This window comes from Diorhabda sublineata, chromosome 3, assembly GCF_026230105.1.
Source record: "Diorhabda sublineata isolate icDioSubl1.1 chromosome 3, icDioSubl1.1, whole genome shotgun sequence".
NCBI lineage: Eukaryota > Metazoa > Arthropoda > Insecta > Coleoptera > Chrysomelidae > Diorhabda > Diorhabda sublineata.
Window position 1 is genome coordinate 2,982,374 of NC_079476.1, and position 20,721 is coordinate 3,003,094.

Consider the following 20,721-nt stretch of genomic DNA (forward strand, 5'->3'; position numbering starts at 1 on the left):
CGAAGTATTTGGGGTTCACGATTTAAAAAAAAAATCCATTATTAAAAACTTGATTATGTATATAATTATGTAATTTATGGTATTCTCTACACTCTGACCCCAAGGGATCTATTGTGTCCACTTTTCTTGCTATGGCACTGGGGATACTCAGTGTTTACAGCTGATCTATGAATCCTACTCATTTTAGAAAGTTTAGGATATGAGCGGGCTCTTGCTGCAAAAGATCTTCATCTTTTATTTCATACGCTTCCAGGTGTAAAGCTCTGGACTTCCGAAGTCTAGATATAAGTTTCGTTTTCTATGAAACAGAATGTGCACGTTGTACTCTAAAATTAGCGTCATCAAGCTTCCACTGAGGTGGTAATTTCCCGACAAAACTCCTATTAGTATTAGTAAATTATTTTTACCTAGGTTGATACATTCGACAAATCTTTCCTAATTATGGTTTACCAGGATCATCTTTGCTTGCCTCAACTTCTTTTCCAGTTTTTGGTTTTACTTCTTCTATCTGGGCCCGTATACTCCTAATCCAGTTTTATCTGCTGTTTTGGAGCCATACTTAATTTTGGAAGCCTGCAGACTGCAAAATTCATTTAGCAAATGATGCCAGTTAGCCCCATTTTTATGATGATCTTTCAGTAAAAATTCAAATAAATTTATGTGAGGTTATCCTTATCATCGTTGATTCCAGCATTGTAGATGTTTTTTAACCCTTTTTTGTCAGTACCTTATCATTTTTCAATTGAAGGAAAAACGCACTTTCATCACAATTGAAAACGCGTGTTGCGTTATTAGTTACATCTAATAGATTCTCAATCCTTCTGTGGTATCAGCTACAGAACAATGGAAAAAGTACTGAAAAAGAAGGTAGTTGGGGGGAAAACCAATTATTGGGATAACTTACAGGGGTAAAGACTCTTCTGGGAAACTATAAGCAGAGTAGATTTGAATTCTCTCGCCTATAAACTAAAGATTTTGAGGATAATGATTTCCAGTTTAATCCGGTTTCATCAGCATTATAAACAAAATCCAAGTCATAATTATTTTTATCCAATTTCTTCTTAATATCATTTTTAAACGACTTTGCTGGGTCTACATTAGCAGAAATTTTTTCACCTCTAATCTCCAATTCACGAAATCCATGACGAGATTTAACCCTTGATTATTTAATTGGTCGCAGTTGATAGTCCAGATAATCGTGAATCTGTATAACTGAGGACCAGATAATTTTTATTAAATATTTTTAAAGTTAATTTTTTTAACCGCATTTATAAACAATTAAAACACATACTTTTTTAATGAAAATTTAATAATAACATATAAAAAACCACATCAAGTATCTACAATGGTATCAAATACTGTAATGAAATTTTCTATTGTTGAAATTAAACTAAAGAATTATCATAGTACATGTTATTCATATTTCGTCTTTGAATATCTCTAATTTCTACGATATCAGTCTTTAATCGGAGTTTCAATATTTGTTTCCAAATTGCTTCTCTATGAACATCATTTGTAATACCGAGTCTAAGAAGAGAGTTATCATTGATCCTTAAAAGAGATCTACCTGTAATTTCATGTTGATTAAAATTGTCGACATATAAGTGATAATAATCACTGCAATGTCTTCTTAACCATTTCTGAACATCCACTACATTCCATGAATATACTGATTTAGGTTTGGTGTTAGTAGCTTTTACCTCAAAACAATAAAAATTGATAGAATACTGTAATTAATTGTGATTTTATTGTTTCATAGAAATAAAACATCTGTAAGTAAAAATAATAATAACAAGTACATTTTCCGTTATAAATTATTTTATTAAGCAAAAGTATTTACCTTTGTATTACTTGTTGTATTTGATACTTCTTCAGTTCTAGCCTCGACCATAATAATAATTTAATACATTAAAGAATAAGAAAATACAAGAAAAAAGTGGTTCGGTAAACAAATTATTTATCCTTTTGTGATGGTTGACCTTTGACCTTTTTCTTCTTCTTAAGGTTGGGTAGGCCTTAATCGTCAGGGCTACTCGGCCTGTTTTTTGATGACTATCCTACTTCCTATACTAATACTGATACTGACCAAGTTCTAGAATTATGATGTTTTGGTGAATCACTTGAAAATTTTTATATAATTTTTTTGCTTTTACTGCGTGGAAATTTAAACACCTTTAACCTTTTTCTTCTTCTTCTTCTTAAGGTTGGGTAGGCCTCAGTTGTTAGGAGAATTCAGCCTGTTTTCCAATTACTATCAAACTTCCTATCTATTCATTTACACTGTGTACTTGCTAACACTGACCAAGTTCTAGAATTATAATATGATGTTTTGGTGAAGAATATAACTTTTATGTTTTCAATGCTTGCAAATTTAAACAGTATGACTTGCACTGATAATGGACCGTAAGCTTTATTCGTAGTATATTAAAGTTAATCAAGGAGCAGTTATAAAAAACTTGGGATGGGTCTTGCTTTCCGCTATAGGGGCATAAATCCAAAGAGGATGAAGAGAAAGATGTTGTACAATCATTTTGTCAAGACCTATTTATTTTCAACATATCATTTGTACTTCATTATAAAAATAAATGTTAATTTGAACATCATATTTTGTCCAAGTATATATACTTCTGATAAAATATAATAAGAAATTGAGTTTTTTTTAGTTTCCATTAAGTGGCTCAACTATACGAAAATTATCAGCAAGAGGCCATATTTCGCTACATGTCAGCACACTAACCTCATTGTTGTATGTAATTTCCATTTTATACATTATTGCCAAAGTTTACTATTTTATATATTGGTGAGTTACATATTAATTGAAATTCGTATTTTGTTACTTGCTTAAGATTACGTATCAACATGACAGCATTAGCAACGTTAACGGCAACATATACCGATTCAGAAGGTGAAGAAGATGGTCGTGATGAAAACTATGAAAATGTTAATGACCAAGACGTTGTTATGGGATCTCCACATTCTCCTGAAGAAAATCGTTCTTATACATCTTCCCAACCAACTAGTCCGGCACCTATTAAAATAACTACAAAAGTTGCTAAATTGGTGTCGTATATAGATGATACTGTTGTTTCTGATGATGAAGGAGAATCTGAATATTTACCACACGAAGTTATTATAATGAAGGATACGAGTAACAATGGGGATGAGAATTTGATAGATGAAGAGGGCATGATACCTCCAGAGCCTCCAGGTCACTGTTCTACAGAGTTACAAGATAAAATTACAAAATTGTATGAAAAAATGCTAACACAACAAATGGATATGAATGCAGTAATTCAGAAGAGGAAAGATTTTAGAAATCCCAGCATTTATGAGAAACTAATACAGTTTTGTGATTTGAATGAATTGGGTGAGTAAAAGAAGCAAGTATTAAATGCAGATTTGTTGAAAATATTTTATACAGCAATTATCAATATTAGTGAGATTATAGTATAATAGTATACAGAACACTAAGAAGGGAGCAATCCATGACAATGATGGAAATTATTGGTAAACAAAAGTTGCTGATATCATTTTTGTACTACTGTGCTATAATACTAAGGTGTTGAATAAAACTGTTTGCTCATTCAAGGTTTAAGTTCGGTAAACCAGAAATGAATAATTACAGTAGATATTTGATTATCGGGGCTTATCTGTACTAAACCTCTACTGATTACCGAATATTAAGATATCCTTTATCTTCAGTAACGACTCCATGCACTGTGTATTCTAGAGACCTTATTGTAAAAAATGCGTTTTGAATACTAGTTTCTTCCTTTTCACTCTACATATAAATTGCTTTTTTCAAATTTAGATGTTTCTGATTTTCCATAAATTTAGTGGTGACTTGCTAACTTCTGGATGCAGTGGTGGCAAATTTTGTTAAAACATTTTTTATTTTAATTTATAAAACTATATCATTGTTTACAAGTAGAAGATGAATTTTAATAATATTTGATCATTGTTGCTAATCTTTATGAATCTCTCTGTAAATTTTTATAGCTAAAGAGAGAATTTTAAGATCTTGTTGGAGTTAATTGTATCTGGAGAATGTACTAGTGAAATGTAAAAAAGCCTACAAAAAAGAAAAAGATTGGACATTGTAATATCTACAGGTGGTTACTTTCAGAATTAACGCATTTGATGTTACCATAAATAGATTTATATCTGAATTAGCAAAACAATAAAAATACTATAATGGATTTAGAGAGAAATTTTCATTTCTTACAAAATTTAGTGAGTTGTTACTATCAATACCAACAGAAAAACATAGTTTCCTAGAAAAAGTGTATCGAGATGATTTAGAAACAGCATTCAAAGCTGCCTTTCATCTGAAAGAATTTTGATGGTACAAAGTTCTAGATCAATAAAAATTATTGTTTCTCCTTGCATGAAGGAAATTTAAAAAACATTTATTCTAACTTTTATAATAGCAATTTGTATTGCTTTGTGTACACCAATGACAATTGTCCATTTAAAAGAAGCTATTTTTGCTTAAAATTAGTGGAGCACTATTTACGAATAACTTTTAATCAAAAAATGTTGAACGGTTCAGCTTTTTTATGCATAGCACATAATGAACGAGATTCCATATGATGGTATAATTAATGATTTTGTGGATTCAGAGGCCTACCAAATGTATTTTAATTTTTTGTAATTCAATTTAAATATTAACAGATAATTTTAATTTGATTATTGTTAAACTGGGAGTGTAATAAAAAATAAATATCAACATTATTCATTATCACATATTATATAAGTGTTCAATAGTTTTATGTCATACCTTATACCTTACTTTGAAAGTAGTATAAGATTGCAATTTTCTTTGTTTAAAATAATATTTTTTAACAAGAAAATTTTCAAGAATTTTAGTTCTCGAATAATAGAGTTCAATGTTTATCATTAAAAAATGTAATATAAATAATTGTGAACCAAGGATTGAATACCAGAGGTCAGTAGATGAGACAAATCTAAATCTGCCACTGTTTTGCTGCCAGTTACATGATAAGAAAATTACTGTTTGCTAGTTGATTTTATTTTTTTATAGGAACAAACTATCCACCATCTATGTATGATCCATTAAAATGGAGTAAAGAATCTTATTATGAAGAATTGGCAAAAGTTCAAAAGGCAGAAATGGATAAACGTGAAAAAGATAAAAAAGGGAAAGTTGAGTTTGTCTCAGGTTCTAAAAAGTCCGAAGAAGATAAAAAGAGGAAAAGTAAATGGGATCAACCTGGAGGAGGGAATGCAGCTCCTCAATCAATTAAACCAGCTGGTTTAGTTCAACCTACATTAACAACATCATCAACTGGTACAAAAGGAACTGTCATTTCAGCTTTTGGTTCATTACCTAAAAAACCAAGACCATGAAAACATGTCTTTATAATGACTGGGAAAATTTTATTTATTGTAAGCTACCTGTCTGTCCAATATGTATATATTTAGTTTAGTATGTAATGAAGAAGAAACTGAAAAGTATATACGAGATATGCAAATTAACAATACAAGAAACAAACAATCATTTGGGGTGAGAAAATGAAAAGCTAGAATGTGTTTGAATATTTAATAAAAATGGATTATTCTTAATTGTAATAGTTACCTATAGATAATAAATTTTTTCTTCTGGTGAACTATAATTATGTTTTCAAGTCCAGTGCAAGGTTGGAGACTAGTACTTTCGCTTTTTACTGATAGAGAGCTTTGCTTTAGAAGCAAGTAGTGCGTGGTTTTTATTAGTTGTGGGTTAATTTTAAATGGAGTTTATTTCCATAAAGGAAATGAGGTTCACAAAGAAATACGTGAAGTTTATGGTGTAGATTGCTTAACAAAACGCAAGTGTCAGAATTGGTATCAAAAATTCCATTCTGGAGATTTTTCCCTCAAAGATGAGCAACGTTCTGGCCGACCTACTGAAGTTGATGATGACCAAATTAAAGTCATAATTGAAGAGGATCGTCATATAACTGTTCAAGGGGTTTGCGAAGAGGCACACAACAATTGAAAAACACTTAAATGTTTTGGGCAAGTTAAGAAGTTTGATATTTGGATGCCTCACGAATTGAAAGAAATTCGTTTAGCACAAAAAATCAACAAATGCAATATGCACCTTAAACGAAATGAAAACAATCCTTTCTTAAAAAGAATCATCACTGATGATGAAAAATGGGTCCTGTACAGTAACATAGTTCGAAAATGATCATGGAGCAAACACCAGGAACCAACACAAACTACATCGAAAGCTGAAAAACAACAAATAAAGCTCATGCTGTCAGTTTAGTGATATTGTGCTTTTTGAGCTGCTTCCTAGGAACCAAACGATAAATTCTGATGTTTACTGTCAACAATTAATGAAACTGGATGAAGCAGTTAAAGAAAAACGGCCCGAATTTTCAAATCAGAAAGAAAAATTAGTGTTCCACCATGATTTTTATTTTAGTGTGACATCAAAAACTTTAAGCAAAATAACCTTTCTTCTATGCTCTAACGAAACGTTGTCCCGAGTTTCTGAACAATTCTGGATCGCTCACGTCTGTATTGAGTTGAGCATCCTCAGCGTATGCTTAGGATCTGAGCTCCAAATGTGCAAGTAATATTCCAAAGATAGACGAATCTGAGCCATGAAAGGATTTGAAGCTGTTGCGGATTATATAGCTTTTTGATCTTGAAGAGAGCTCCAAAATTTGTGATGCTACCTTTGCTAAAGCGGGCCACGTGATTATGCCAGGACATATTGCCCCCAACCTCAACACTCGACAAGGGAATTTGCGGTAATAGTAATATTTGATGTCCATACAAGACCAATTCCTGAGCTGTAGTACCAGAAAACAGCTGGCAAAACAAGATATGTTGTTTTATTTCAGAATCAAAAACATTAACCAAAATAAAACATGGTTTATCTGTATACAATACAATCCTTAGGGACTGAAGTATTTCCACTGATACTTAAAACTGTTTCATACAGCATCAAGGTTCTAATCAAATTGTTTCCTGTGTATTTAAAAAAATTAAAAGTTTGTCCTATATCGTTCACATCTTCTGATACAACCGAAATATTAATAATGTTTTTTATGCTATTCAGAAAACCAGAAATTTCTGCTTCCTGGACACACCCCTTTGGAATGTAACATTGATTAAGCAAGAATTGTGAACAATCCAAAAAACAAAATTATGATTCCACATGACTGGTCTCAATTTATTCAGATACTGAAAGGCAAAATAAGAATTCTTAGCATTTTCCAAATTGCTAAAAAATAATATTTTAATGAAAAGGACTTCTGACACTAATGACAATGAGGTAAGTCAAAAGGCTTAATATAAAGTGGATGAGATTTACAAAAATATTGGAACAACAGCAATTTTAGACTGATCGAAAAAAAAGTGTATGTGAAATCATTGCCAACATCAAACGATTTAAATTCTCTTTTTACATCTGTCCCTCCAGCAATAAGTTTGGAAAAGCAACCATATTATTAGAATATTCCTCATAAAGAAAATACCAAAAATAAAACTCACGTGACCAAAAACTTGAAGAGTCTGGTTCTGGGGGTGACTAGTTTTCTTATTTTGACTTCAAAATCATAAAAACGTCGGGAAGAAATTCTTATTAACATAAAAATTACTGTACTGATTTTTTTCTCACCAAGATTTCCAAGAAAATTATTTTTCTAGATACCAGTTGTTGTACTAAGCCCACGATATTATGTCAAAATACTTAACATTGTTTTCGGTACATTTTACATTGTAATTTTTTTTGTGGGGATACTTATAGATATCAAGTCTTCTACGGGACAGATTTTGATTCAGGTAATAATTCAAAAGTAAAGCAAATGTATTTAGATTAAGATCTGAGAGTTTTGAATTTTAGAGAAGACTTGTATGTAACCTAATCACAGAACACACAGCCATGATGAAGTTGTGACTTAAAACAATTTTGTTCCGGCTTAATAGAGATGTATATATTTGAATCAGCCCTGACAGTGTCTTGAGCCACAAAATATTTCTGAGAACAAAATAAAAACAAATAAACAAGGACGAAATGTTTAGTGGACATATAACATATTAAACATGTACAATAAGTTACTGTTGGGTGATGTTTGGATTATAAATATTTAAAAACTTAACACAAATAAAGTATTTTAACAAGGACTGTATCACTGCGTGAATGCCATTATTTCAAAAATAATCACAGAAATGAAAAACCATAAACTAATACTAAGGTTTCAATTCAGCCATAGAGTTTTTCCAAAATCATTGTCGGGGCGTCCGCTTGGTACCTAGATATCTGTCTTAAGAGCGCGAATTTCTTCATTCTTCCTTTCGATGATTCCATATCATATAAAGTACATAAATTCAATAATAACGATTCATTTAAGGCATGGACTGGGTTGGAAGCTATTGCCGTTTCCAAAGCCTGAATAGCTTCTTTTAAATGTCCCCCATATAATAGACAAACACCCATATTATTTAAAATCTGGAAAAATAAAAACAGAAATTACACAATTATATAAAACGTGTGATGATACTTTTGCTTTTGTTGGTTTCTAACCTACTAAATATTTATGAAATCCCCATAAAATAATATTTTGGTTTATTAATTTGAAATTACTGTATTATTCAAGATATATAATATTGGAAAAAAAAGTTTAAAAAACCCAGGAATGTAGTATGAAATTTTTATAAACTATCAGTAAAATTTTAATAGAACCCTGTGGTAAATCATAAAAAATTTAACTGTTCTACTGGGTATTTATTCCACTCTTTGATCATCCTTCTACTCAACTCCTCGACTATCTTCCTGCAATTCTATTAGCATAAAAATCGATCAGTAGCAAAACAAGACAGATGTACAATGCATCCACAAAAATGGAAATTTTCAATTTGTTAAATTGTCTATGAAAAATTTGTTTTTAATAAACCCTACATGCAATTTAAACATTTCCTGTTGCGAATGATTTATGCCACAATTTCATTAAAAATACAGAAAATGAAAACATAAAAATTATAAAAGTTAAATATTTATTTATTTCACCATGAAATGAACCCTATTAATTCAAATTGTATATTAAGGAATAAATAAAACCTCAATTTTGATTAAATTATATTTGTAAAACAAACTCAAATCAAAACAACTATTTTTCAAAATTTGAAAAGTATTACTATGTTCATGAATTTGTTTTAATTTAAATGTCCTTGTAAAGATACAGGATAATTTTGTAAAAAATCCAATTGCTCTATCATATATAATTTGTAAATTGCGAGATATACAGCTTCATCAGAAGAGGTGAAATATACTCAAAAGAGAAAGTGATAATGCGGTAAGAAATATTTGATTTTGTTAAATTTCCCTTAATTCAAAGTGGGCTTATGATAAAATCTCTGTCAAAACATTATTTTTGGGGGTGATATTCTATCCATATAGGATGGATCAAATATGGTGAATCACTTGTTTTGCATTTACAACAGTGCTGAATACATTTTTCAAATTTTTTAATAATCTGACTGTGGGAGAGGTGACTCATCTGCTTTGAAACTAGTTATGTGCTATAGGTTTTTCTTAACACAAAACTATATAAAAACTCGTTTTTTCTGGAAAAAATCCTCACAAGTATTTTTTTGCCATAAACATGGGTTTTTCCAAAATCCAAATGCTTACCATAACATTAGATGGTTCTAGAACACTTGCTTCTTGAAAACATAAATATGCCTCATCAAAAGCACTTTGTGCTATAGAAAGTAGACCTTTATCGACCAATTCCCTAACGCCTTTATGCCCACCTTTTATTTCAGCAGCTTCTTTGAAACATACTTCTGCACCAGGTATGTTACCCATTTGTAAATGTAATCTACCCAATGCAGAAAGTAAAGCAGGTCTAGGAGCTCCATCTCTATAAAGAATTAAAGTTACTATTATGTGTCTTCTATGCTCTATTCATAAATCAAGCAAACTTCAAGCAGCATTTATTAAAATGTATACCTTTCACAAAGTTGACCCAATAAATCCATTGCAAGTTCATATTCTTTAACTGCTAGAGAACTATTTATAATTGAGTGCATTACTCTGACCTCCCTGCCGTTCCACAGCCTCAGAGAATCCCTTTTATCACTATCTGTTAGCTCCATTGGATTTCCATCTTCACAATGACCACGTTTCAAGTTGGAAATGATTTGCCTAACTGTTGCCAAAACTTTGAATAACCTTGTTATTGATTCTTTAGCTTTTCCGCAATGCATAGGCAATTCTGCAAGTAGCAAACGAAAAGAAAAAGAAGCCATCGAACCTAGTCTTCCACCATACATTTCAGGATAAAACTACAAAAACCAAATAAATAAAATAACATAAAATATTTGAATTACAATCTCACTTGAAAATACATATCTGGCTTATCTACATTTCCAAAGGGCTCAGCTTCAGCACTAGCAATATTAAAAGCCTTAGTTTTAACCAATAATGCAATTCTTGTAAACCACAGCTGCAAAGAATGGGGAGAATGCTTACTGGGTTGTCCTGCTCTGCCCCGACCTTGTCCATATATAGTCAAAAGCCTCGAAGTCAAATTAATTGCAGCTCTGTATGCCCCTGCTTGTACTAACTCTCTTAAACCTCTTTCATCTTGAGTTACATCATTAGCACTTAAAACTCTTCTTTGTGCAGCCTCTGCTTCTCCAAGACACATTGAGACAGCCTGACCTACAGCATCTTCCTATAATCAATTTCAATAATTGCTATATTAGTTTATTGTTTCGATTGCCAACTTACTAATTCTTCCTCAAGAAGAACCCCAGGCATAGTAAGCGTTTCTCTTTGAGGAAAATATGTTCCAGGTGAAGCAGTAGCTGCTGCTATTAAACATTGTCTAGTATTTTCTGAAGGTATCCAAGCATCCCGTCTTCTATCAGTTTCATTACCTACCACAAGTCGTGAGCTACTGTAAGTTTCTTCAGTAGAAGGTAGGCCTAAATCTGAAATAACTTTATTATGAGTAATATGATTACTACTACCAATTAAATCAAAAAAAGCTTCAGTTGGATCCTTTGATTGCGAAGGCGTTTCTGAAAATATCCTACAAACTTCTGGTTCAATTTTATTACTTTTCTTATTGTCTTCCACATTTGAATGAGTACTAATTTGACTCTTGGCTTCAATGAGATCCTGGGAAAAATCGATTTGGTCCTCTTTGTTTCCAGTTGCACCGAAGTATTGACTTAGTGAGGGAACAGTATCTTGAGACATTTTTTTAAATATCATAAATTAATGTTTGATAATAACATTCCTCTCAACAATTGATATTCAATTTAATACCATAGAACATGTTTTGTGGTCAACGCTTCGAAGGACACTTTTGACAACTGTCACTTGTCAGTATTTAAAATAATACGTTACTTGTGTAAAGTGAGAATATTCTGTGTATGTTATTTTTGGAGAATAATATTAATATATCAAATATAACAAAATTTTTGTTTTAAAGCAAAATTTCTAATGTTTTGTTGACCATCAAACTGTCAAAATTTCATCTTTACTTTTAAGTTAGTTCATTGTGGATGCTGACCTTAAAACATAGAATAGACTACTTTATGTTCTAAGTGTACATGCCAAAGTTATGAGTAACATCCTTGGTATTAGACAAGATTTTGCAAGTTTGTCTTGTGTCATTTTTTGACATATATCATATCAAATTTATAGGTTAAGAAGGGAAGGTGGTGTCATATATTTGAGTTTTTAGAACTACAAAACAAAGTGAACAGTGCAAAAATATTTCAAGATTTATCCGTGTTTAAATATTAAGTTTGGTCCTAGTGATAGTCAACTCAGTTTTACTAGTAGATAGAACGATTTAATAATTTATCATTGGAATACTTCTACATCCTCCTGTTGTATGAATGTCAATTTTTATTTTAAGAATAAGGATACTGAGAATTTCTATGAATTTGATAGGTAAGAATAATTTTATCTTAAAAATTATAGATTAGATGCAGTATCAAAGTTTCTTAATATTACCTTTTTAGGAAACTGTCAATACTGCTATTTTGCTTAGGTTGAAAGGTAAGTATAATTTTTTCCCATTTTCCCGTATATTTTAAATCAAAAAAAGCAACAAGTAAAAATTGAAGGTAGTAGATATTAGTAGGTATAAATTATGCAACATAGGGGCAACTATAAGTACATACTCTTATCTGGATATCAATAAGATCAAATTTTAAACAATTATTAATGCAATCAAATTATCATTTATTTTCATTTCTCAGATATTCATTTAATCACATGAATGTTTTTACAGTGGGTTGCTGATTGTTCATTATCTTTTAATCTTGCTCATAAAATAATTTTTTTAAATTTATATAAACGTTTCTTATAGATAACTATTGAAACAGAATTGCATGGCATGAAATGTAAATAAACTTTTGAAACGGTATTTTTATATAGAAAGTGTTGTACAAAACAAAATGTTGAATATTCATTAGTGATATCAAAATAATATTAGGTTAGTGGTTAATAACCAATTCAGACCAGTATATGTATATTATTTATTATATATATATATATATATATATATATATATATATATATATATATATATAAATTATAAATTTCTTATTTCTTAGACCTTTTGATATTAATGCATCTAAATGTTTTTGATTTTATGCCTTTTTTTATTTTTGTATCAGGATTTTATAAAAAGTGTAAGTACAGTAGAACATTGATTATGTGAACTAATGTTGTCAGAGGGGGTTGGGATAATGGAAGTTATTATTTATTTTTTTTTATATAAAAAGGAAAAGGATGATATAAAACAACAACTTGTGTGTTTCACATCAAACAACTGCTCCAACTAAATAGGCGCAAAATCTGACTAGTGACTGAACTTCTAACCAGACACTGCCATCTAAGGCGCCACCTCCACGCCATGGGAATCTCGGACGATCTGGAATGCAGTTGGTGCATGCAGGAGGAACAAAATCTGTGAGTACCCTGCATTCAAACAACTGCTGTTTAATCACTTGGGCAAACCTCACAGCTTGCCTAATGACCAAGTCAAAGTGTCTGATTGGTCTGTCAAAGGGCATTGGCATTTGGTAAAGTCAAGTGGGGCACGACGGAAGGCCTAAGTGCTCAACAGTTCCTTGACCGGCATGTAACTATGAACTTTGAAGAAATACTTATCAACCAGATACAAATCTGTGAGGGATCAGTTTATTCAAAATAAAAACCAGTTCTGATTATCGACGCTCTACTGTACATACATTTTGGACAGGGAATGAAACAATTTTGAATGTAGTGATTTATAATTTGAATAATTTTAGATAGTTAACCACTATTTACATAAACTATTAGCTTCATAAATTTGTCCTTTTAGACCCAAGTAATATTGAACTACAAGCATATGGTCATGATGTCTTTGATTGTTGGGTAAATATTTAATGTAAAATTAACCTAGTCGTAGATTCAACAAAACAAATTTAAGTTGTAACCACTCTGAAATGTTCATTTAGCAAGAATTACGATATATGTAGATTTTTTTAAAGAAATGACATCTTAGCTCATTATCTGAAATTTGTAAAACAAAACTTACTATGAAGATGACAATATCAATCTAAATTTTTCAGTAAAGTAGTTTTCTCACTTTTTATTGGTTATAAAATTTCATACTGCCATAATGTTGCTTCAGTTATAGATAAATACAAATTCCATTCATTCTTCTTTTGGTTTGTATACAATGCCAATATAGGGAGAAAATAATTTTAAGTAACTTTGAGAAATTTTAGGTCAAAAATATAAGAAATTAAATGCTTTCCATACCGTAGTGACTGTCGTTGGTACATCCAGGTACATATCACTATTTAAATTTCCAGGTAGAATGTGATAACCTATTAATTTGTTAACGAAAGTTGCTGTCTAAACTTTACAAGAAATGAAAGCCTTCAGTCTCACTTTTTCAAATGTATCTTGCTGACTAATTAATAATAATGAATAATTTTATCAATACTTTATACCAGTATTGGTTATTACTTCATAATTTTCAAATTAAAATATTCCAAAAATGGTACACAGTATCAAGTTTTACCAAGAGTATCTTTTTGGTGTTAAAATTAAATGATGTTAAAGTTGACTTTACATTTTGGTTAAGAAATCTAATATTGAAAAAGTTGTGTTCAATACTACTTGGTAGGAAGTCAGACATAAAAACAAATTCATTAGATGTATTAGCTTCCAAAATATATTCGTATTAAATTTCAATACAGTGTTGCCAGTAGTTGCTGCAAAATCGTGAATAATGTGTATAATTTTTTTTTTCGACGCCCTTTATCTTGAATATGGATGGGGTTACGAAATTTTTTTTTCAGTTTTCTACCTATCATAGTGATGGGATCACCTTTTTTTGAAACATTCTGTATATTGGATAATAAGTTATACAAACCTAAAATATTTTGATTTTTGAGGATTCATATTTACTTGGATAAATTAATGTTGTTGAAATTCTTTTGTTTGCAACTTTCCTTTATCTAATATCAAGTGTTTTATTTCATAATCGACAAAATTTCAATTATGAAAGTAACATTCAGTTAAAATTACAATGTCTTGATATTGATAACTAATGTGTGATTTTAACTTATAGATAAGATTAAGATTATTTATTTACTATATCTCTAATTCATTAAATGTTTATCAAATATCTAAAATCCATGTGGCTTAATAATCTCACACTAGATGTTTATCTCATTTTATTTCATTATTGCCACCTCACAATCAGAAATCTCCTTAGAAAAGTTCATTTTATTCAAATAGTTGGAATTTCTGGAACCGTTGGTGATTTTCATACTGAACACAATGTTTACACTACACGATTACTCTGTTTGATGTGCGTTTCGATAATCAAGTTATCGTCTTCAGAGACTGAGTTTACCTTAAGTGTAAATGCTACAGAAATTGACTAATAACGGAAATATATGGAAAGACAAATATGTCTTATGAAAAATTTGCCATTTTGACATTTGAAAATTTTCCTCCTCACATAACTAGCTGCCTTAAGACTTCTCCTGACTGTCCAGCTACTTACAGCCACTCCTCGCGTTTCTCTGAACAATTGCACTGTCTGACCGAGCGTTTCGATAACCAAGTTATCGTCTTCAGAGACTGAGTTTACCTTTAGAGGTCGAAGGGTGATCCATATTAGAATTGCTGCTGTTAGAATTAGAATTTGAAAGCATAATGTTGTTATTGCTAACCAAATTAAGATTTTGTCAAACCTTTGCAGTGTAAATGCTACAGAAATTGACTAATAAAAGAAATTCCTTATATTTCAAATGTGTCCTATAAAAAATTGCCATTTTGACATTTGAAAATTTTCCTCCCCACGTAACTAGCTGCCTTAAGACTTCTCCTGACTGTCCAGCTACTTACAGCCACTCCTCGCGTTTCTCTGAACAATTGCACTGTCTGACCGAGCGTTTCGATAACAAAGTTATCGTCTTCAGAGACTGAGTTTACCTTTAGTGGTCGAAGGGTGATCCATATTAGAATTGCTGCTGTTAGAATTAGAATTTGAAAGCATAATGTTGTCATTGCTAACCAAATTAAGATTTTGTCAAACCTTTGCAGTGTAAATGCTACAGAAATTGACTAATAAAAGATTGGGCGAGGGCCAGATTTCTCAGCGATGTGTTGATAATGAATCGATAATCTCTTTCGTGCACTTTGTTCTTCCGCAGCCGCGTCTTCGATGAAAGTTACCGGACTAGATAAACTTTTATTTTTTGTTATTGTTTGAATTGAAATTCTATCGATTTTTATGTATTCAGAGTGAGTTTTATGTATGGAACGTCTCAATTACCTCGCAAATACTGCCGGTATTATGGTGGTACTTTCTTGCGTTTGACCGTTACCAGAGGGAGCTGCGCGGGTGGTGGAGATGAGTAGCTCGGTTCCCGGAAATTTAGTCGCGAAGAATCACTTTACCGGAGCGCAACGTGCAGTCTGTATTAAGACGAGATTTTGTTGGAATATTCTGTTCTCCGACGAAGCCCATTTTCACTTAAATGGGCATTTCAATAGACATAATTGCCGTTACTGGGCTGCAGAGAACCCACGTGCAAAACATCAAAAGCCTGCATTCGCCGAAAGTAATCGTTTGAGCGCCCATATCATCTTTCAAAATCCATGCTAAGGGATTTTTTCTTTCCAATTTGAAGCCTATAATCCTACTACATGGTTTCAGCAAGATGGCGTGACATTTCATACTTCTAATGCCTCTTTGGCGGTCGTAAAACAGATGTTTGTTGGAAAATTGGGAAACTCGCCGAGGTAACATTGCATATGGCTACCGCGGGCACGTTTGCAGTGGTTGATTCGTTAAACTGAATTTTCCATGACTCGGCCACACATTAAGGATGAAACGGCTGTTATTTCGCGTTCAATGTTGGCTTTAAGCTCTTCCAACGTCGTCGGTTTATTAGCATAGACCAATGACTTGACGTAGCTCCAAAGAAAAAATTCTAGAGCCGTTAAATCGCACGAACGAGGCGGCCAATTTCTTGAGGTAACACGTTGGGGATTCTGTTAGTCCAGATAGATGCGTCTATAGAGCCACATCTCTTAATTTCATCTGAGCTTTCAAGTTCCAAGTTTCCACTCCATACAGCAGTACTGGCCAAAATTGCTAAAATAAGTTTGGATAAACCCTTCGTTGGACCAGAAGCCTTCTGTTAAATCAACTAAGAGACATTAGAAAAAGAGGTGGATGAGAAAAAAATCAACTATTGGAACGTTCTACAGGAAAATGTATCGCCTCAATGGACTCTAGAGTAAGCAGAGGGTGCAGATTTTGTTACGTCGAGGACGCAACCCCTATAAATATTTTCTCGAAGTGTGATAGAGTACTGTACTATAGAGCAAATGCGTCTTGGTGTTTATGTCAGTCCAGGGTATCTTCAGCATGCGTCTATAGAGCCACATCTCATTTGAGCTTTCAAGGTCCAAGTTTCCACTCCGTATAGCAGTACTGACTACCCGTAACATTCCATGAATCCTTAACAAATGCTATATCAATTCTGATCTTCGCCTGGATCTATTTGAGCGTTTATGACTGAACCAAGATACTTGTATTTTTTTTTTCTCCGAAATTTTACATGAAAAATAATTAGTATTTCTCAAGGATTTCTAAAAGTACAAAATATAAAAGGAAAAAGGCCGTTTTCGATTTAATTGAGGCGTTCCATACATAAATCTCATTCTGTATATTTGATGTGGCGTGATATTTACAATAGTAAGTTATATTTTTTTTTTATTTCCAGCTATCCGGCCTCGCATCGTTTTGCTGCTAGTTGCGACTTATATGTAATGGTTTTCCCAGTGGTTTTCCAGATCTATATGAAAAACCAACATTAATATATCTGTGATAATTTAAAATGTGATTGGGAGCTTCTCAAAAGAATTCACGTTATACTTACACGCGTATTTAATTAAATGGTCTCATTAAATTAACAATTAACGACGGTCTCAAAATGGATAAAGGAGATCACAAACAGAAAAATTCCAAACGTCACACGGACGCGCAAGTGAACCGCCATAATATTAACGTAAATTCCAGCTCGGGAGTTTTGATGGTCGGACCCAATTATCGAGTCGGTAAGAAGATCGGCTGTGGTAATTTTGGTGAATTGAGGTTAGGTAAAAATTTATATAATAACGAACATGTCGCCATTAAAATGGAACCGATGAAGTCGAAAGCGCCGCAACTTCATTTAGAATATAGATTTTATAAACTATTAGGTATACACGAAGGTATACCAGATGTTTATTATTTCGGACCTTGCGGTAAATATAACGCTCTAGTTATGGAACTACTCGGACCTAGTTTGGAAGACTTGTTTGACATGTGTGATCGAAAGTTTTCTTTAAAGACTGTGCTCATGATCGCAATTCAGTTGCTCCATCGTATAGAATACGTTCATTCTAGACATCTTATTTATAGAGATATAAAACCGGAAAACTTCCTTATCGGAAGAAGTAGTACTAAAAAAGAAAAAATCATCCACATCATAGATTTTGGTTTAGCCAAGGAATATATCGAACACGAAACGAATAAACACATACCATACAGAGAGCACAAGTCTCTAACAGGTACCGCTAGATACATGTCGATAAATACTCATTTAGGTAAAGAGCAATCGAGACGAGACGATCTTGAAGCGTTGGGACATATGTTTATGTACTTTTTAAGAGGCTCCCTACCTTGGCAAGGTTTAAAAGCGGACACTTTGAAAGAAAGGTATCAAAAAATAGGAGATACGAAACGTGCCACTCCGATTTTTCTCCTGTGCGAAGGCCATCCCGAAGAAATGAGAATATATCTGGATTACGTGAGGAAATTAGACTTTTTCGAAACTCCCGATTATGAATATCTGAGGGAACTATTCGTTTCTTTATTTAATAAAAAAGGTTACGTCGACGATGGAGAATTCGATTGGTCGGGGAAAATAATGAGCACCCCGATAGGTACACTCCAAAGTAATAATAGTAATAATCAAAAAGTGGTCGTGTCGCCTAACAGAGATAGGCAAGTTCAACACAAGACAAATAAAACTGGTTGGCCGGAAACTTCGAAACAAAGCAATTTAACGAAACTAGCACCGGTAGACTGTCACGGATCGGTCCAGGTTGTGAGCTCCACCAACGGAGAATTGAACACTGATGATCCTACTGCAGGTCACAGCAACGCACCCATCACGCAAGCGCACGAAGTCGAAACCGTAGACGAAACAAAATGTTGTGGATTCTTCAAACGGAAGAAGAAAAAAGTCGTTCGATCCAAATGACTACAGTACAGTGAAACAGATCAGCAGCTAGTACTATTGTCGTCTAGGCGTAGCAACGCTACGTTGAACTGAGATTCTCGTATGAACGACCAACGTCAAATTGTTAATTAAAATATTTATAGTAGATAAGAATAGTCCTGATTAAACTTAAGATTAAGTCCTATCATATCTCCGTGAGGTTTTGTTTGGGGGCCTTACTCGCGCCAACATTAAAAAAAACGATCTATTTAGTATTATTTTTATAATTTTCCATATCAACGCTTAACCCTTAATTTGGCAACGATCTAATTTATTGATTAAACAAAATTTTTTTTTAAATTGTTCCTTAAGGTCTAAATAAACTAATTGGGTTCATTTTTTGATGAGATATGCAAGATGTATCTTGCCAAATAAGCTGGTTTAAGGCTGGCGGCAAAAGTAATGGAAACAACAATCGACTGGTCGATCATTGTCTCATCCTTTGACACTTCTGGAGCTTGTGATGCATCCTCTGCATCAAAACGTTCCTTAACGTATATATCTAAAACTTTTCTCGCTGCCTGAAGTAATACATCTTCACTCTCCAAATTTTCTTCATTCTCCCTCATCTCCAGAGTCCGCCTTTGGCTTGGAAAGTGGAAAGAATCATAAGTAATGTTCAAACCATTAGCCGAATTGGCATCCTACAGGATACAGATGGTAAAACGTAATTTTCTAGGTCAATATCAATTGAATTGATTCAGTTTTTGTTCAAACAGATGTTTACATGTCAATACAGGTGAATAATAATTTAAAAAAGCTGAATTCAGATGATAAATAATAGTAAATTGGCTGAAAACTTACCAATTACTTTAATTAAACAAAAAATACATCATGTATTTATTGGCATGGATTAAAAGAGAAAAAGAAACAAAATTTTACTTTTTAAACACGACATTGTTTAAATGACGGCACTCCTCAAAACGTTTACGTACAACTTTTTAAAAAAGCGGTCGAGGAATCTTAAATCTGTCAAATTTCGTGGTTTATTCTCGTAGACCACGCTCTTAAGATAACTCCACAATAAAAAATCGGGTGGGGTCGAGTCAGACCTCCGAGGTGGCCATTTAATATCACCTCTTCGTGAAATCATCTTTTCTGGGAACATTTCGTGCAATGCAGCTAATGTTAGTGGCGTGCAATGTGGCCCCATCCTGTTGGAACCATGTCAGCCGGTTTTAAAGATTAATTTGTTGCAGTTGCAGAAGTTACAGTAATTTCTATCTTCATACAAGTAAGGCCCAGGACTTTTGGGCTATACAACGGGTGTTTTTGTAAAGTCTGTGGATTCTTTTCTTACTAAAAACTACTATTTTGGTTAGGATTTACTCATCGATCCAAATGAAAATGTGCCTCATCACTGAAGAACACGTTAAACATTGCATTCACAAATTTCAATCTTATAACTTAATCATTTTCATGCAGAGCTTGCACAATCTCAATTTTATAGACGTTTAGGTGTAAATCAGATTATGAGGTGAATTGTCGGATAATCCCACGCTTTCTGACGGTGAATCGAGGCTGCAGAATCTGCTACTGACTGAATGTTTCCGGGCGGTCTCGCATTTCTTGGACGGCAGTGATAAATTTCCTCAATAGTGTTTCCAGTATTACTGGACGTCTAGATCCAAGCTAAAATTGTTGCATGTTGCATTTTCCGCAATGTTGAACCGTCGAACTCGAATAAGTGTATTAGTGTACGGCGTGATCGCGCTAGTAAACTACCCCCAACGCGTCTGCTTCCCATTCACTCTTGAAATAGTTGGATCGTCTTGAGACACCCTGACAACGTATACTAATTGATTTAAGAAAAACCTCAGAGGTCCATTGAAGTAAAAACTTCAAAATTTCAGTCTGTGACAGAGATAGAAGAAAATAATCTTTTGGGTCTAT

At 32.7% G+C, this 20,721-nt stretch overlaps 4 protein-coding genes across 6 annotated transcripts; 2 read left to right on the plus strand and 2 right to left on the minus strand.

Moving 5' to 3' along the window:
• Window positions 1–1,290: 1,290 nt before the first annotated feature.
• Window positions 1,291–2,200, minus strand: LOC130441499 (protein aveugle). Its single transcript, XM_056775212.1, has 2 exons — window positions 1,841–2,200; window positions 1,291–1,700 (listed from the first exon to the last, which is right to left on the minus strand). The coding sequence occupies exons 1-2, from the start codon at window positions 1,889–1,891 to the stop codon at window positions 1,386–1,388; spliced, it is 366 nt and encodes a 121-aa protein (XP_056631190.1). The 5' UTR covers window positions 1,892–2,200; the 3' UTR covers window positions 1,291–1,385.
• A 500-nt stretch (window positions 2,201–2,700) lies between these two features.
• LOC130441379 (SAP30-binding protein) lies at window positions 2,701–5,630 on the plus strand. Its single transcript, XM_056775033.1, has 2 exons — window positions 2,701–3,367; window positions 5,045–5,630. Exons 1-2 carry the CDS (start codon window positions 2,860–2,862, stop codon window positions 5,368–5,370), a joined length of 834 nt encoding a protein of 277 aa, XP_056631011.1. The 5' UTR covers window positions 2,701–2,859; the 3' UTR covers window positions 5,371–5,630.
• Window positions 5,387–11,348, minus strand: LOC130441378 (trafficking protein particle complex subunit 12). Its single transcript, XM_056775032.1, has 5 exons — window positions 10,757–11,348; window positions 10,362–10,700; window positions 9,974–10,308; window positions 9,653–9,884; window positions 5,387–8,470 (listed from the first exon to the last, which is right to left on the minus strand). The coding sequence occupies exons 1-5, from the start codon at window positions 11,243–11,245 to the stop codon at window positions 8,225–8,227; spliced, it is 1,641 nt and encodes a 546-aa protein (XP_056631010.1). The 5' UTR covers window positions 11,246–11,348; the 3' UTR covers window positions 5,387–8,224.
• Window positions 11,349–11,632: 284 nt separating this feature from the next.
• Window positions 11,633–20,707, plus strand: LOC130441593 (casein kinase I-like). 3 transcript variants are annotated; one of them, XM_056775336.1, is made up of 3 exons: window positions 11,659–11,932; window positions 12,004–12,040; window positions 17,287–20,707. In XM_056775336.1, exon 3 carries the CDS (start codon window positions 17,497–17,499, stop codon window positions 18,808–18,810), a length of 1,314 nt encoding a protein of 437 aa, XP_056631314.1. In that variant the 5' UTR covers window positions 11,659–11,932; window positions 12,004–12,040; window positions 17,287–17,496; the 3' UTR covers window positions 18,811–20,707. The 3 variants fall into 3 exon arrangements, with proteins under 3 accessions (XP_056631315.1, XP_056631314.1, XP_056631316.1); XM_056775337.1 differs by lacking the exon at window positions 12,004–12,040 and having other exon boundaries at window positions 11,633–11,932; XM_056775338.1 differs by lacking the exons at window positions 11,659–11,932; window positions 12,004–12,040 and adding an exon at window positions 12,375–12,479.
• The last annotated feature ends 14 nt before the right edge of the window (window positions 20,708–20,721 follow it).